Here is an 18,052-nt window from a genome sequence, read left to right on the forward strand (position 1 = left end):
TCATGTGGTGGCGCAGCCGCTAGCCGAGCTCACAATCTACCCATCCCAGGCAGCAGGTGGTGACCTCTCTGGCCACCCGATGAGAGGAGGAGGAGGAGGGCATCACGGTAGGGAACGTGAGTGCCGCCGTCCATTCTTCTTCTTTCTTTTCTTTTCTTTTTTTTGTTGTTGTTGTTATTATTATTTTTAATTTCTTCCTAATGCCCCTTTTCTATTTTTGTAATCTGATTTCTTTTTGATTTGATCCATTATTTTGATTCTAACCTCCTACAAAATCCAAGCACCAATACCAAATGTTGAATTTTATCGACATCATGCAAAAGATTAGAACATAAACAACCATAAATCAAACCAAAATCGATCGAAGTGTAGCTTGAGAGTCCTGAGCGGCCATTGATGATCATTACAGCAAAATCCTGAAGAAGAAAGCACAAAAAATGAGGTAGATCTTCCTCTCCATCACGTCTTTGATGCTGGTCTCCTCAATGTGATAGATGCCTTCTAGGAACGTAGAGACCTTGATGCCTTAGAAATTCTCTATAAGCAAATATATGTATTCGTGGAGTGGAGATCTAGCCAATTAGTAATGCTAATAGGTCCATCATACACCAAATTAGGCCTACACTAATACTCTCTACATCACATGACTAAGACAATAGAATCCAAAATAACCACATGATCATAAATTAATTATAGGCTCCTTAAACATTCATTCAGATGATAACTCCGCCCATATTACATAATAAATCAAATTAAAATTAGTCCATAATCAATGGAAGCCCACCTTTATAAAAAATTCCAATAAAATCATTGTTAGAAAAACCAAAGATCTATCCCATAATGACCAAAGGTTGGCATGGTATGATTGAACCGATGAAGGGAATCGGTAGATTACAACCAAAATTCCTTAATAACACCCCTTTTATTTTTGTCTTTCAATTCTGATTTTAGGTTTCTTATGATGTTTTCTTCTCTAAATACCACGTTTTTGCAAGGAAAAATGTCTGGCATCGACTTGGCTAGCTACTCAAATTACTCAGGAAATGCACTAATATAATTTTGATAAAGCTTCTTACCTAACACTTCATTTCTCTTCTACATATGCATATATACTTATATTTTTACTACTATAATCAAAATGTTATTTTCTATCTAAATTTATTTCTCTTCAGTATTATCCTTCCCCCGGTATTTCGGTGTTTGGTGTTTGTTCTTTTGGTTCTGTGGTTCTTGGAGTTCGCTATCAATCTTACTTCCAATTCCACGTACGTCAATTTAGGAGGTTCCATCATTGGGCAGGAAGTCATTCCATTTCATTTATGTGCATGTTCTTGGGAAGATTAGTCATTTAAAATGACACTGTAAGTCTAAATAAGTAATTAGAAAGACCTCGGTATTGATGGCATTTGGTTGTGAAGGTCTGTCATCAAGTAATCCGCTTTGAAGTAGAAAATGACTCGATAAAGATGGGAGGTAATCATGCATGCAACTTGGTACAAAATTAACGTTATTACCAAGCACTCGCACCTCTTGTCATGTACTTGGTGGTGAACAATTTTGGCACGTAGGCGCTATTGGATGCAAATGCGAATTCCATGGCTAATCACTTTTATAACGAATTGAATCCTCTCCAATTAAGTAAATCCTTTTCATAGGAGACGCATGCCCTTTATAATTTTCTCTCTCCCCACAAATTTTTGAAAGAACTATAAAAAAATATATACTACAAAAAAATTAAAACGCAAGAATAAGACAATGGTTCAAATGAGGGCTCATGCTTAGAAGGAAAAACTTATCCAAAAATCCGTATTGTTCTAGGTAAGTGTTTCCTAAAAAATATTTAGATCGAAAAATAATCTACCTATATTCTTTTATGCATTGGAAAATGGCTTCAGAATCTATTATATATGTTCTTTTGCATTAATACTTTTCCGGATAAGTTGCTAAGATCTATCCATATTTTTCATAATATCATATTTTTGTATAAATATTATATTATATATAACATCGATAATATATATTATATTATCAATATTATAAATATAATATAATATTATTATATTATATTAAAATAGTTTAGAATAATAATATAGTGTATTATAATATAATATATTATTTGTAATAGTTATATTATAATAATAACATATTATTATATGATAATAAAGTATTGTATTATATTATATTATATTATATATTATAATGTATTAGATTATATTATATATAATATAATATTAGCGGTGAAAGTGAATCAGATAATATCTGTTCACATCTTTTTTTTATCCGAAACTATCGAATATGGATAGAAATTTGAGCATCCATAAAAAATGAATATAAAAATGAAAAAACAATTATTCGATTGGTATCTGAACATTCAATTTTATTTTTTATCCTATTTAATTTATAGAGCACTCTTGAACTTCTAAGAAGATATATGATGGTATTAACATGCTATTAATTTGATTTACTATCTACTACGTATTTTTAATTGTGTCCATAAATTTTAATTATTCAACTGATATCCCTATTTATATTCATATTTCTAGTATGTGATTTGTATCTGCATCCATTTAGAATAAATATGATGCAGAGGTATTCGACTTGGTTTTAGCCCAATATAATATATAATAATATAGATTATTTATTTGTTATATTATAATAATATAATATATTAGGTTAGCGATATTTATCATATTATAATAATATATTATAGATGATATTATATCATTATATTATGGTTATTATATTAAGGGCCAGGGATATTTTAGAAAGAAAATGAAAATGTAATTTTTTCGATTGATGGAAAAATGACTTTTCTCTCGTTTTATGAATAAATGCTATGTATAGAAAAATAGCTTACCTACCTAGAGAAGCATGAACATATGAGTATATTGGTCAATTTCTAGAGAGAGAGAGAGAATCTTTTGAACATTTACGGCAAACCAGCAAATTCAAGTTATAATGGAAGAAATAACTTGCCACCCATTTAAGAGAGAAAGCTACATTTGGGTATCCTTGGTTCCAACATTTTGACATAGCTTTAGGGCTCGTTTGGTTCGCAGGAAAAGAAGGGGAAAAAAGTGTGGTCAACGGAAAAGTAATAAAATGCCTCTTGTTTGGTTGGAGTTTTCAAAGGAGAGATATGAGAAAGTTATATTCCTATGGGAATATGATTCCCACATTTGTGGAAAAGTCTTTTTGATGAAAAATATGAAAAAATTATTTTTCCATGAGGCGGAAATTACTCCATCTTTATTTTTTTCCAAAAAGACCATTCAGCATTAAAGAGGCATTAAAGATATAACTCTTATTAAGGGTATAATAGAAATTACACATAACTTTTCCAGGAAAATGGATGGTCAACCAAACATAAGCACTCTAAAAATCTGTCATTTTTCCATGTTAAACCAAACATACCAAAAGTACATTCCGAGGCATTCTTTTTCTAGGAATCTTCTTCCTAGAAAACATATTCCTAGGAGGGAAAATACTTCCCGCGAACCAAATGAGCCCTTATAGGCTTTCGGTGACCATATATGAATAGACAACTTCAATATTAGTTCAGATTGCTTGTGATTAATTTGGCGTCATATGACAATCTTTAGATGCTTTCACGCAGTTATGCTTTTATCATATAAATTTATTAGATTTTATCTCATATATATATATATATATATATCAAATCATTGGATTTGATCTATCATCTTCAAATTATATATCATAAGAAAATATATAAGTTGGAGATCTCTAGCTTATGTATCCAATAGACAAAATGGGTAGTTACATAACATACATAGTGCATTTTTTATCTCATATATATTTGATCTATCATCTTCAAATTATATATCATAAGAAAATACATAAGTTGGATATCTCTAGCTTATGTATCCAATAGACAAAATGGGCAGTTACATAACATACATAGTGCATTTTTTTAATCACTGGATGCATAAGCTAGGAATCTCCAAATTATAATCTTTGATAGTAAACAATTTAAAGATAGTAAATCACATCATAAAAATGAGATATGATATATGTTATTATGTGCTCGAGTGATGCAGAGCAGAAGCCCGAGTCATTCTGTTGTGTTTGAATCATCACTTAAGAGCAAGGCGCCCAATCCTTAGGGCGTGCACATAAAGTTTGAGTTTGATTTTTGGTCCGTTAGTTTGGTCACTCGAGTCCTTAATTGAGTTATAGTTTGTTGAATTGAGTCTTTTAATTGAGTCCAGGTAATTGATTGCCAAGTGGCATTAAGGGGTCCACGTCATGTAGTGTAAAAAGAGGACTTGGTCCACTTCTACTTTAATTAGGAGTCTTACTTGGTCCAATCCTACTTTGGTTAGAAGTCCTTTAGCCCTTAGTATTTGAGTTTAGTCATAAGTCTTAATCTGAGTTTTGTCTTGAGATTAATTCTCTATTTTGTTCCAATGCCCCATCTATTTAAGAGGTGGACGTTGAAGAATAAAGTAGAATTTATTTAATTTTCAATTGCTTGTGTGATCTAGAGGCGAGAGACTTTTTCTTCCTTCTTTGGTGAGACTCCAAAGGTTCCTTTCTTTCTAGGTGAAACGCCTTGAAAACTCTTAGTGAGAATCTGAGGTTCTTCATTGGTACAAGTTGGAAAGGTGAGACTCCTCCTTCTTCATGTTAACCCCGAGTTCTTGAGCAAAGGTGAAACTGAGATGATAGTGGTATTTTGATGATTAATACAATAATCAAGAGTATGTTACAAGTTAATTCGATACATCATTTATAAGTCTGTTACTCTCAGTACAATTCGTATAATAAGATAAAGATGCATTTCATTGTTTATATGGATGAATCTAACCTTGAGTTGCAGCAAAGTGTGGATTGAGTCGACCCCAAGGTTGATTGGGTCGACCCCGGCACATCAAGAAAGCATCTGGCACACTTCTACAAAAATGGCACGGATGAACAGTAGTTGGGTCGACCCAAGGAAAGGATGAGTCGACCCAAACCTCAAGCCTCTCAAACCTCAAGAAAACAGTTCTCTGGAAACACTGAAAGGGTCGACCCAAGAGGAAGTTGAGTCGACCCAAACTTGAGTCGACCCAAACACTGAGAGGGTCGACCCAAAGGCAATGACATTCAAAAATAGGTTCTCTGGAAACCCTGAGAGGGTCGACCCAAGTGGAAGTTGAGTCGACCCAACTGAACCTTGAGTCGACTCAAAAAGATGTTGAGTCGACCCAAGTGAAGGAAGGCTGAAATACAAGGTTCTGTGGTTCTGAGAGGGTCGACCCACTCAACCCAAGTGAAAGTTGGGTCGACCCCAGTAAAAGTTGAGTCGACCCAAGCAAGGGCAGAAGCATAACAGCTAGTTCTGCAGAAGTACTTTTTGACCTTCCAACAGTGAGTAACGGCTAGTTTTTGAATTCTAACCATTGGGGCTTGTCCAATGGATGAAGGAAACTATTTAAAGTGGCACTATTCATCAAAGAAAACATTTTTTTGCAAAATATCAAAAAGTACACAAGAAAGACAAGTGCCCTAATCTTCTTCATCCAAGTGCTTCATTCAAGAGTCAAAAGAAAGTGGTTGAGCAGATTCCAAGAGTCATTAAGAGCTCCATCCACCCTTGAAGAGTGAAGCATCCTTGACAAAGAAGAGAGAATTCTCATCAAGCGATAACTATTCTCTAAACTTTTCTTTGTAGATTATAATTGTTATATTTGCTCATCTAGGAGCTTAAATCTTCTTACTTCTTTTATTAATCACCTTGTAAAGGTTTGTTGGTAAGCCCGCAAAACCAACGGTGTAGGTTTATTGGTGAACCCGTAAAACCAATTGTAAAGGTTCGTTGGTGAGCCCGAAAAACCAACATAGGTTCGTTGGTGAGCCCGTAAAACCAACATAGGTTTTTGGTGATCCCGGAAAACCAAAGTGTAAAGGTTTTTGGATTGTGAGCCCGGAAAATAATCCAACTGTAATCCGCGGGATTATAGTGAATTCCCAAGGGGTCGCTTGGGGAGTGGACGTAGGTGCTTAGGAGAGCACCGAACCACTATACTTCTTGTGTGTTTGTATTGTGCTTTGTTAAATTCCACTAACTCATCAATTGACATAAGTAAGATAGTAAAAATTAAGAGAAACCAATTCAACCCCCCCCCCCCTCTTGGCTTGTCACCTTGGGCAACAGAAACTTTTTCAATCAAGACCTAGTTGTCTTCCTTACATCTTTTTTGTATCCATCATCACCATGCCCTAACTCTAGCCCTAATCCAATTATTCGCCATTTTCTTAACTTGCCCACCATCCATTGAACCCAATTTCTCCATCATTATCATCTTCTTCTTCCTTCTCCTTCCATCATTATCTTTGATAGTAAGCATTTTAAAGATAGTAGATCACACCATGAAAATGAGATATGATATATGTTATTATGTGCTCGAGTGATGTAAGCGTAGGAGCCTGAGTCATCCTAGATGTGTGTCATGTTTAAATCGTCACTTAGAAGCAAGGCGCCCGATCCTTAGGGCGTGCACATAAAGTTTGGGTTTGATTTTTAGTCTGTTTGTTTTGTCAATCGAGTCCTTAATTGAGTTGTAGTTTGCTGAATTGAGTCTTTTAATTGAGTCCATGTAATTGATTGTCAAATGGCATCAAGGGATCCACGTCATGTAGTGTGAAAAGAGGACTTGGTCCACTTCTACTTTGATTAGGAGTCTTACTTGGTCCCTTGACTTGGTCAAATCCTACTTTGGTTAGAAGTCCTTTAGCCCTTAGTATTTGAGTTTAGTCATGAGTCTTAATCTGAGTTTTGTCATGAGAATAATTTTCTATTTTGTTCCAACGTCCCATCTATTTAAAGGGTCGACGTTGAAGAATAAAGCATAATTTATTTGGTTTTCAATTGCTCGTGTGATCTAGAGGCGAGAGGCTTCTTCTTCCTCCTTTGGTGAGACTCCAAAGATTCTTTTCTTCCTAAGTGAGACGCCTTGAAAATCCTTGGTGAGACGCCGAGGTTTTTCATCGGTAGAAGCTGGAAAAGTAAGGCTCCTTCTCCTCCTTCATGCCAACCCGAGTTCTTGAGCGAAGATGAGACTCTTTCAATTAAGACCTAGTTATCTTCCTTACATCTTTCTTGCATCCATCATCACCATGCTCTAACTCTAGCCCCAGTCCAATTATTCGCCATTTCCTTAACTTGGCCGCCATCCATAGAACCCAATCTCTTTATCATTATCATCTTCTTCTTCTTTCATCCTTCCATCAATCAAAACCCTAACCGCTACTTGAGAAAAACAAAAAGAGAGAACGAAGATCAGCCCTTCCGTCCGAGTCCACCACATAAACCCTACCTCCGTTCCGCGTCATCGAGTGAATTGGGAAATCAGTACATCCTCCTTGGAAACCAATAATGGACCATCTAAATTCAAGATTCAAACCATCTAATATGATATCATTATAAAAAAAGGTCTAGAAATGAAAATTCATCCATTTTAATGGTCTCCATTATAATCATCGTATTGCTGTCAAAATGGTTGGTATCCATTGCATTAGTGTAATAAAATATATGATAAGGCACATGAATTGGAAATCCACTTTATAAATTATGCTCCACATATCTTAAAACATAAATATATTTAAATTCTCTAGGATTTGATGATGAGGTTAAACACAATCAAAACACAAATTTTAGTTTCTAGGCCATTTTGTATTGTAGATAATGTTTAATTATCCCGATCTTGAATTTGGATGACCCATCATTGATTTTCAAAGGGAATGTATTGATTTTCTCATTCACTTGAGCACATAATGGCATTAGTTTTAACAAGGTCATGCCAGATTGGGCGATTGATGGCTCGGACACCAACAATCAGTGTTTTTTTTTTTTTTGTTTTTTGCTGAAAAAAAGGGAAAGGGGGGAGGAAGGGAAATTTCTTAAACACCCCCTCAACATAGAGCTTTACCATCATTAAACTACTCATTATGAAAATTTCTTAAACACCCCCTCAACATAGAGCTAGTTTCACTTAGTACCTTTGCTGCTAAAATTCGAGGGCAACTAAGGTCGATGGTGTCCCATAGTAGATTTGAGGTTGGCAAAATCCTGAGGTCAAGGTCTTTTCGGTTTGCGGAGATGGTGTTGTATTTGATGTCATTTTCAGGATGCTGGCTCGACCTAAAACAAAGTCCATGTGCCGGAAATTTTTAGTCGGCGAGATCCTCTGATGCTCAAGTTAGTCAAATTCTAGGAGAACACGTGAAAGAGAGAGAGTTATTCGAAAGAACATAGAGTTGAAGAAAAGACCACCTACCTGAGAGTTTCCCATTCCCCTTATAAATAGGACGGGCTCAATGTCTGTTACCAAAATTAACGGTGGGCATAATAACCGTACTGCCTGTAATAACTGTAGAGTAGTCATATGTCGGCTAATAACTACACGGTAACGATTTGTCATGTTAAAGGCAACGGCCGTGCAATTATGGCCAAGTTGGCGAAACCGACACAATGATCCGTGCTACGTGATAAATAAGAATTAATCGTCCTCCAATGGTCTTCTCGAAGGCATGTGGCATCCTCTTTCTGCTTCAATTCGGTCTGTATTGAGGAACCGCACTTTGGGCAACACCGAGATTAATGTTCTCCACATCAGTACCTCTTAAGTTTAAAAAGTTTCAAAGTAACTTTAAAGTTAGTTAAGTAGTTTAATATAGCTCCGAGCTCCATCCAGTACCCAACATTATCAACATGCCATCATAAAATATAATTTTGCTCTCACCAAAATGAGTTATTTATCGGCTCTCTCTTCTGCTCTTCTCATCTCTCGTCACTCACCCCACCTCCTCTTCCAACACCTTTTCCTACTTCTCTCTAAACTCCACTATTGCCCTCATCCATCCACTCCATCCTTTCTCTCTACTTAACCAGGTCCCACTCAAGCTCCATCCACTCCAACCACCTGCTCCACTTCCAACATGTCCTCCTCCTCCTCTTCTCTAAACCTTGCTATTATCCTCATCCATCCTCTCCATACAACTTGGTCCCAAGCCCCATCTACTCTCCTTCTCATCCGTCCTCTCCATCGACCTCGACCTCCACCTTATTGTCTTCTTCCCCTCTCACTTCTCCTGCATGGCCAACCCCCTCTTCTCCACCACATTAATTTTTTCATGGAGAGGGAGACAGAAGGAGATGGGACCATGGAACAAAATTCTAGCTAAGGCATTCCTTGCCGCCATAATTCTCAGAGACAAGGATTGAGTCCACCTTTCCTATGTGGCATAACCCATCCAAAACCACAACAATAATAAATAGGGAATAACATGTCAATTTCTTTTATTCAAAGTCCAGCTTCATACCAAACACTAAATTTACAAAGAACAAAAATCAAGAAGGACTTAAATAGGAAAAAAAAGTACTTTGATTAATTTCTAACCCAAAACCGCCTCTTGCATGCTTCTCCTCTAACAGTATTCAATCAAAAACCACCAATGTCTTGTATTCCTCACTTGAGATGGCCTCCTCCATGGTTGCCACTGGGTTCTGCACCCCATCCCATGCCAAGAACAACTTCAACAAATTCTTGTAGAACCCACTGACCAGTGCCATCCCTTTCTACATTGATGGCACTGGTGTCGGCCTCGAGTCCCTCAAATTCCAAAACACCACCTCCAGCAGCGCCTCTCATACGTACTCTCCCCAAACTTCCTGCAGGTCACCTCATAGTCCGTCTCCCAATCATTTGCTGATGCTTCATCAAGCTCCATATCTAAATGCGAACACCCTCCTCACCATCCTCTCCACTGGCAAATTGCCCTCCACCGCCACCGCAAGCATTTTATGGAACATCGTCAAAAGTCTGTGTTCATCCACCACTGCCGCCAAAACAAAGGCATTTCAATTCTAAAAATCTCAGTCGACCATTACATAATAGAATCTCATAAGTTTAGATAAAGAGACATAGATATAGGAACCATATTAAACCACTTAACTAACTTAAAATGTCATTTGAAATATTTTAAACACAAAGATTATTAAGTGAAACTGATGCTAAGTTGAGAAGGTATTTGAGTAATTTTTCAAAAAAAAAAAATGTGATTTAGAAATTTCTAGTCAACGCATTATCTATGCATCTAGCAATGAAAAATAAGTAGTTTAAAAAATACGAGACAATAAATATTCTTTGACCAATAAATATATATATATTAGAAATTTTGAAATCACATGAATTTTTTTTATAGTAAGCAAATTAGAATAATAGATCATATTTGATAGCTTGAATGCTAATGTTAAGCTCCTAGTCGTTTCATTAGGACCAACAACCTTACTAGAATTGCATGAGCATCCAAACAATCCAAAAACAAATATCGATACATATCGATTATTCGAGTGCCTAGCTCTTGTCATCCAAGTCACGGGATATGATCCATTATTTTTAAACTACTTATTATTAAAAAATTATATGATTTGGAAGCATCTAGTCTATGCATATAGTGATCAATATATATATATATATATATATATATGCATTGTTTATATTATTCAAATGTCAATTATGGACCACTAGATGCATCAATAATGATGCATATATTAAGAATCTCTGAATCGTATAATTTTTTTTTGGTAGAAAGTTGTCAAAAACTCGGTATCTAATATAGATTGATCTTATTTAAGCTGTTGTGTAGATATCCACATATTATCCCTACTCTCTCTAGATATAATATGAAATATTAATTTAATTAATAATATTATACTTTCTATTATATTGTAATATTTATTTTATATATTATATTGCCATGTCCATGTTATCATAATATGGCAATGCTATGGTAAATCACTCAACGGATGACTCAGCTGCTCTGCACCATTCACAATGCTTTATTATATGGCACACCGACAGAGCCCTTCGGGTTACAATTTGGAGTTCTTAAAGCATTTCCAATTAAAATTTTCATCAGCTGACCAGTAGCCCACATTTTAAGCCTGCGGTGAGAAGCTAGTGAGGGCCCGCCACTCTTGGCCAATCCGGAACTGTCAATAGGAATTCCAGGATGTGGTCCCTATTTCTCTGACGCTATTACAATAAATAAATATTTTGTTAGCTGATAAAAAAACTTAAATTACTGAGATCTGCAAATAAAATTGTCAAGATTTTTTTCCAAAGAAATAGAGGAAATAGAGAAGAAAAGTGGAAGGATGTAAGCGTTGATACTGCTGTTATAATTTTGGGTGTTCCACGTGTTTTTGTTTTTTCTAAACAAATGTAGATCACCCAAAATACCTCTGCAGCCGTTGAACAGAATCTATTGATAATTTATAAACATGTCACTTGACCTAATTCAAAAGGATCATCAAACTTAATACTATATATGGGACCAGCCTGGATCCAAGCTAGGATATGTCATATTAGGAAGGCAAAATATATACGAAACTTTCGGAGGTCATAGCTTGATTGTATGATACATGATTGAGATTTTTTTAAAAAAAATTAGATAATTTTTCGAGCTCTAATATTTAGGTTATATAGGTTACACAATTTAACAGGTTAAGCAGTTTAGTAAATAGGTAAGTAGGTCACATTATCTGTTTATTAAACATGGCAGATTCATGTTTCAAATCCCGATCTATTTAATAAATATGTCGGATTTATATTTGAAATTTTTCTGATCCAACCAATATACAACCTAATCCAACCCAATTACCACCTCTACCTTGTGTAGGGGTGGCAATCGGGTCGAGTCGAGTCATAAACGGGTCGGGTCACATGCAGGTCGGATCAGAAAATCATAAACCTGAACCCGACCTGTTTATTAAACAGGTCAGAAATTACAATCTGAACCTGACCTGTTTATTAAACAGGTAACCCGACCCGATCCGTTTAATCTGTTTAATAAACAGGTAACCTGTTTACCTAATCCGATCCGACCTGTTTAACCTGTTTGCCCAACCTGACCCGTTTAACCTGTTTAAATCTGTTTAACCTGTCCAGCCCAACCTATTTAACCTGCCCAACCCGACCTGTTTAGACCTGTTTAGACCCGTTTTACCTGTTTAGACCTGTTTAAACTGTTTAACATGTTTAACCTGCCCAACAGTTAAACGGGTTAAACGGTTTAAATGGGTCAGACATCTAAAATCCGTATCCGACCCAATTAATAAACAGGTTAAACGGATCGACCTGTTTACGACCCGAATCTGTTTAGGCCAAACCCAAACCTGTTTATGGCGGGTCGAACACGGGTCGGATTGGCGGATTGGGTCATATTTTGCCACCCCTAACCTTGTATGGACATCTAAGCAGCTTCAGAGCCGCTGTGAAGGACACCCTTCCCCATTCCAATGCAGGGGTTACGAAAGGCCAATCAGGTGAGCCTGGTTATATGACTCACATTGCACGAATGCAAAAGCCACCTACATGTTCGTGTGGGTCTAGCATGCCTCATTGTCGGCATCCACCACAATAAACACAAACAATATATACTTCATGCTGTAGCACGCGAATTCTAGGATTGTGTTCATAACTATCATGGCAATTTTTATCGACTTCAACATTAAGCATCAAAGATAAATACCTTGGTGGCCCTCCTTTTTTTTATTTTTTTCTAACGTGCTTGAAGCGGGCACTTCCATACGTTCTTCCTGTACGTTGGTGACAAAAGCCTTTCCACACTTCATCTACTGTATATTTTCTCTCTACATGATACTAATTGTCAATAAGCGACAATGTAATCAATATCTCCACCTTCTAATAATTCTTTTTAGATAGGAGGTGCTACTCATTCTCTACCCTATAATATTTTTCGACATGGAATTAATCGAACCCCTAAAAGAGGCAAGAGGTGATTTCCATGATTTTGATTTGTTCCCTTTTCAGATACCGTGTCATACGTGAACTCATTAGTAGAACCCATACCAACCCTACTCCTGCGAGACCACACCGACCCATGATTGCGTCCAAACTGACTCATAAGATGAGATGGTTAATGGTGCCGTATTCTATCTATGCTCAAGCTCTTGGGATAGAATGTGAATTTCACTATTAATATGCCTATCAAATCTATCGTAAATAAGCTTGATGGATCTCGACCATCCCATCCATCAAATGGTAGACTAAACTACGTATGGGTTCGTGATAGATACCAACTCAAGGTCCCTGTACGAAGCTAATCACCTCATCTTTCTGTCTATCGCCAAAATAAGTGAATGATGAATGATACTTATAGAAAGGAGACAAGATGATTGCAGATGCGCATGCAGTGCGGGATACAATTTCTTATAGAGGCATAGGAGGAGGCAACGTTACCGAGGGAGATGAAAGAGGGTAGATCTAGCCAACTTAACAACAGTAGCCATCTAAATCTAATGATTCTGATCCTAGTCATAATTCCATATTGCCAAATGTGGAGGGCCAACCCTGTCCCCGTTTCCAACTTAAATACTTTTTCAATTAATTGTACAACGATGAATAAAATAAAAACAAACCATCATTACTCCCACAAACGATAGTAATAAACACAGATTTATTGTATAGTATTAAGTATTTAACCTTTGCTTGGACCGGGAAACGGTGTCACGCGGTTCGGCCGCTCAACAGCCCGTAGGCGGCGCCGGTCCGGAGGCTGGACCGGGGGACGCAAACCGTGGAGTCGGCGACGGAGCCCCTCCCACTCTTGCACGCCCCGACCAGGCCGAAGATCCCGAACCGGTCGGAGATCGACCAGACCGCCGCCTTCCGCTGCCGGACCGTGGGCTTCTCGCTCCTCCGCGAGAACTCCTCCGTCGCCGCCGGGCGGGATTCCTTGGCACACTCGGCGAGGGCCGCCACGAAAGGATCGGCGGTTGCGGCGGCGGCGGCGGCGGCGGTCCTGGCGTCGGATCGCTTCTTCCGAAAGCTGTCGGAGGAGGAGGACCGGAGGGGTGGAGGAAGGGGGAGGAGGGGATCGGAGGGGAGGGATTTGGGGGTGCCGGGGGTCTTCGGGATCCCCGGGCGCTGCTCCCAGGAAAAGGGGACGGAGGAGCAAGAGGGGCGGAAGGGCGAGCGCGGGCAGTCGGAGGGGCGGATGGGTCGGCTCCGCCGGGGGATCTGCCGGCCGCAGGGCGGAGATCCGTCGGTGGCCTCCGGCGAGGCGGAGAGATGAAATCTCGATTCCTTCATCCCTTTAACCCCCGAGAGAGAGTAGAGCTTAGTAGAAGACGACGACGAGTGGTCTCTATGGGAGAAACTGCTATGGGATTTCAGTAGATTAAAAAAGGCAGGCGATTTATATTCCATTTTGACGTTTTGTTTGAAGTGTTCCGGGGAGAATCTAGTGGGTTAAGCGAATCTTAAAGCAGGTGGGATGGGTTTATAAACGCCCCGGCGTTTGGGGTACGTAGACGGGTAGGACGGGCTTTTTGAACCGCTGGGACCTTCACCGCTTGACCGCGGAGGTCTTCAATTGGGTCCGATTCGAAGCTGAGCCAAATGTGTTTGGGTGCGGGAACGTGGATAGGATATGCAACTGGTGAGTTAGAAATAGAAATCATTTTTGTTTGATATGGTTTGATCAAGGGGGGAGGCATATCTAAGTTTCTAGGTGAAGCCTGTCTAGTGGTTACACAGGCATAGAACCTAGTTACCAAAATCTCTTTTCGTGTAAAAAAAAAAAAAAAAAAAAGCTCATGCGGGGACTTATTACCCGGGCACGTGGTTTCGGTTCGGGCTGTGTCTTAATTCATCTTCGTTTACGATATCAATCATTAGATTGCGCAATAGCTGCTTCGGGATTTGTGTTGGTGATGAGAAAAAAATTGGAGTGCATCAACATGCGTGCAATATGCGATCTAATGGTTGATATCGCAGAAGAAAATGGATCATTTTTTCGCGCTAAAGAGACAACCCGAACCCATATGGCTTTCTATCCAAAATGTAAATTACATGGAGAGTCTTATTATTAATGGCTTCTTTTTATAATTTTGGGCGGGTGACTGAGGGACAACAGAGTGCGAGAGAGCTCTCCGTTATCATTAATTTGTGCGGCAGCAAATATTTAGAACTCATTGGGAATCTCTCAGTTAATGAAATAAGAAAGACCAAAACTTGATGTTTCCTTGTCGATGAGCATTTCGTGAGACCATAAGTTGAAGCTATCATTAATATGCGAAAGCATCGATGCCAACGGTCCTGAAGATTATTTGACATGGTGGGTATTGACAATATTATAAAGAACATGTAAATGAAACTGAAAAAGGAGAGGCTAGAATATGGTCCTCATATCATGTCATCATTTAAGTTGTTAAACAAGTCCATCAGACATCAATGCATGGTAAGACTACATGACCATCAACATTTGGAAGTAATTTGGTTATTTAAAGGTTTTTTCTTACTAAACTTTATTTACTTGTTCTCTTTCCTGCAGTGTAAAATTTTAGATTATTCGTCATTTTGACAAAATAATGCTTGATCATCTTTACCGTACTCTTTTACATTTAAAATATTAAATTAACTTCGTAAATGAGATTATCTTTGATCTTCTAAGTCTATGTTGTGATGCAGTATAAGAATTTTGTTCAATTTGTATATCTTGAGTGCTCAAAGTTTCTTTTGAGAGAAAGAAAGAGAGCCTCATCTACATTATAACATCTAGGATTAAATTCCTGAAGATGAATCAAGACAAACTTGACTATAGAATTTATAGTTACCGGGTAGAGGGGTATAACCATTGAGTTGTAAACTAGGGTCAAATAAATTATTAGCTAGCTTCTCTGAATTCTCATCTTACATCAAATTTTAATGACGAAACTTGTCCTCTTGACCCTATGCAAGAAATTCTCTGGCCGCTCAATCTGGTTAACTAGTCTCCTAACAATCTAACAATTCATACCAAAGCTGCGATGTTCAAATCATTTCACGAATTAGCTAATGACGGATGATAGATATACACATCCATGTAGATGTAGGTAGACTATGAACAACATAAGATGATGGCATGTGGGTCCTAATCATTCCTAAGTACAGCCCACATGCCATTGAGAAGAGCATGAGTTATATAAATTATTTTTGACGAATAATTTCGAAGGGAATGTGTGATGTATAAATCATTTCACAAATTAATTTGTGAAGCATCCTAGATATGCACACGCATATAGTCATGTTCTTGAACCCCACACACTTAATCCATGTTCGCTCGAATCATTCGAAAGCACTAAGTGTGATGCTTTAGTCGTTCATAGGTCATTATAAGATAGCTATGAGTATGTGCATGTATGTTGTAGGCGCATTATGAACCACATAATGCTTTTGATGTATCGGTTTCATATAACTCTCAAGTATAGCCTATATTGTATTTAAGTGATGTGTATTCTACAGAGCATATAGGCATTCGCAGTCTAGATCTTTTGATTTTCGGTAGAGAAAGAGTTTTGTCCATGCACAAATTAAGTGCATGTCACTAATATTTTTCTTTTTATATGATTGAGGTGCGAGTAGTGAGAAAAAAATTCTTCACTTGATATTGTCAAAATCAAGGTGCACATGACCTTCTCTTATGTATAAGATTACTTTTGTGTTTGCTTGACAGATGACTTGTCGTGGTCAATTAGGCTATGTTTGTTACTCATGAAAGCTCATTTCCTTGAGAGAGTAATGGGCCACACAACAATATAATGATCAATATAGAAGATTTTTTTTTTTTCAACACAGCCTCTTTGGAGACATCTGTAAAAAAAGTTTTTTTTTTTTTTTTTTGTGATATAAGGTAGGTGGCAAGCCTGTGAAGGAAAAAATACAAGGTATATGAACTAACAGGCTGGGCCTAAGCTCGGGTAAATAGAAAAAATCCCATAAGCAACTGTTGCCAGAATGCCAGCCAAAACAGGATGTAGATGGTCAGCATCCGAGATGAAGAAGTCCTCTTGTAGAGCTCTGGCAGCCATCTATTCAGCATCTTGGGTGCCTTCTCGCAGCACATGCATTACTCTAAACGCCCATATAGCCCTCCGGCACGGCGTTATATCCTTGGGTATCTCTAATGATGAAATGAGACCACCGAATATAATCTTTAACAGAGCCATCAAAATTGATTTTTAACATTCCAAGGGGGTGGGGGTAGTGTGAATACCCGTATGGATGTATGTTTAGTTTTACATCAGTTATTTAGCGAGAAGATCTTGAGTACTTATACAAGACTAAGGAACCTAAAAATATACCTTTCAGCTGACCATTTTAGGAGAGATTCTAGATTGTTATAAATGGTATCAAAACGAACTCGGCCTATAGCCTATGTGGACTAAGAAACACTGCAACACGAGTTCATAGAAGCTGACCACGAACCAATCGTGATGTTTGTTATTAGATTTGAATAGATTTGAACCTTTAGCATGACAAGGACATTAGGATTTGAACGGAGAGAGTATGTGAGGACTCGTGTAGGCGTGTGTTTAGTCTGACATTAATTATTTATCAAGAAAATCTTGAGTACTTATACAAGATTAAGAAGCCAAAAAAAATACCTTTCGACTAGTTATTTTGGGTGAGGTCTTAAGTTGTTACACATAGCCATGACACAAGTCTAACACCTTGGGGACATGGTACATCATACCATACCAAATCGGATGGTATGGGATATACTGATGATACAAGTCTAACACCTTGTGGACATGGTACATCATACCATACCGAAGTAGATGGTATGGGACGTACCGTATCATCGGACGTATATGCCTTGCTTGTGGGTTTGAAGTATTTAATCTACAGCGATGATCCAATGCCTTGACCAGGCATTGAAGGGAAGAAATAATCGGTCCTGCATAAAGGAACAAAGCCTTGCATCATATCAGCTTAAAGGAACAAAGCCTTTCTTACCATTTCTTACCTTTGCTTCGGATGCCCGAACAGAGACTTGAAACAGCCTTTTGTTTCTTGCAATTCATATCAACCATTGCTTCGGATGCCCGAACGGAGACTTCAAAACAGCCATTTGTTTCTTGCAGTCCATATCAATCAAGCTAGATGGGCAACCAATTAAGGCTTTGTAACCTCACTCTACCATGGCCGTAGACACATGGTCCACTGGAGCCAGCAAAGAGGAGGGACAAAAACCTTGG

General features: G+C 37.9%; 1 protein-coding gene across 1 annotated transcript; it reads right to left on the reverse strand.

The window, feature by feature from the left end:
- Nucleotides 1–13,369: 13,369 nt before the first annotated feature.
- On the reverse strand, nt 13,370–14,255 carry LOC148700625 (uncharacterized). Its single transcript, XM_088706728.2, has one exon. It carries the CDS (start codon nt 14,238–14,240, stop codon nt 13,539–13,541), a length of 702 nt encoding a protein of 233 aa, XP_088562854.2. The 5' UTR covers nt 14,241–14,255; the 3' UTR covers nt 13,370–13,538.
- Between the last annotated feature and the right edge of the window lie 3,797 nt (nt 14,256–18,052).

This window comes from Phoenix dactylifera, chromosome 11, assembly GCF_051530095.1.
Source record: "Phoenix dactylifera cultivar Ajwa chromosome 11, Ajwa_hap1_PhDact_Kaust_v1.1, whole genome shotgun sequence".
NCBI classification, from domain to species: Eukaryota; Viridiplantae; Streptophyta; class Magnoliopsida; order Arecales; family Arecaceae; genus Phoenix; species Phoenix dactylifera.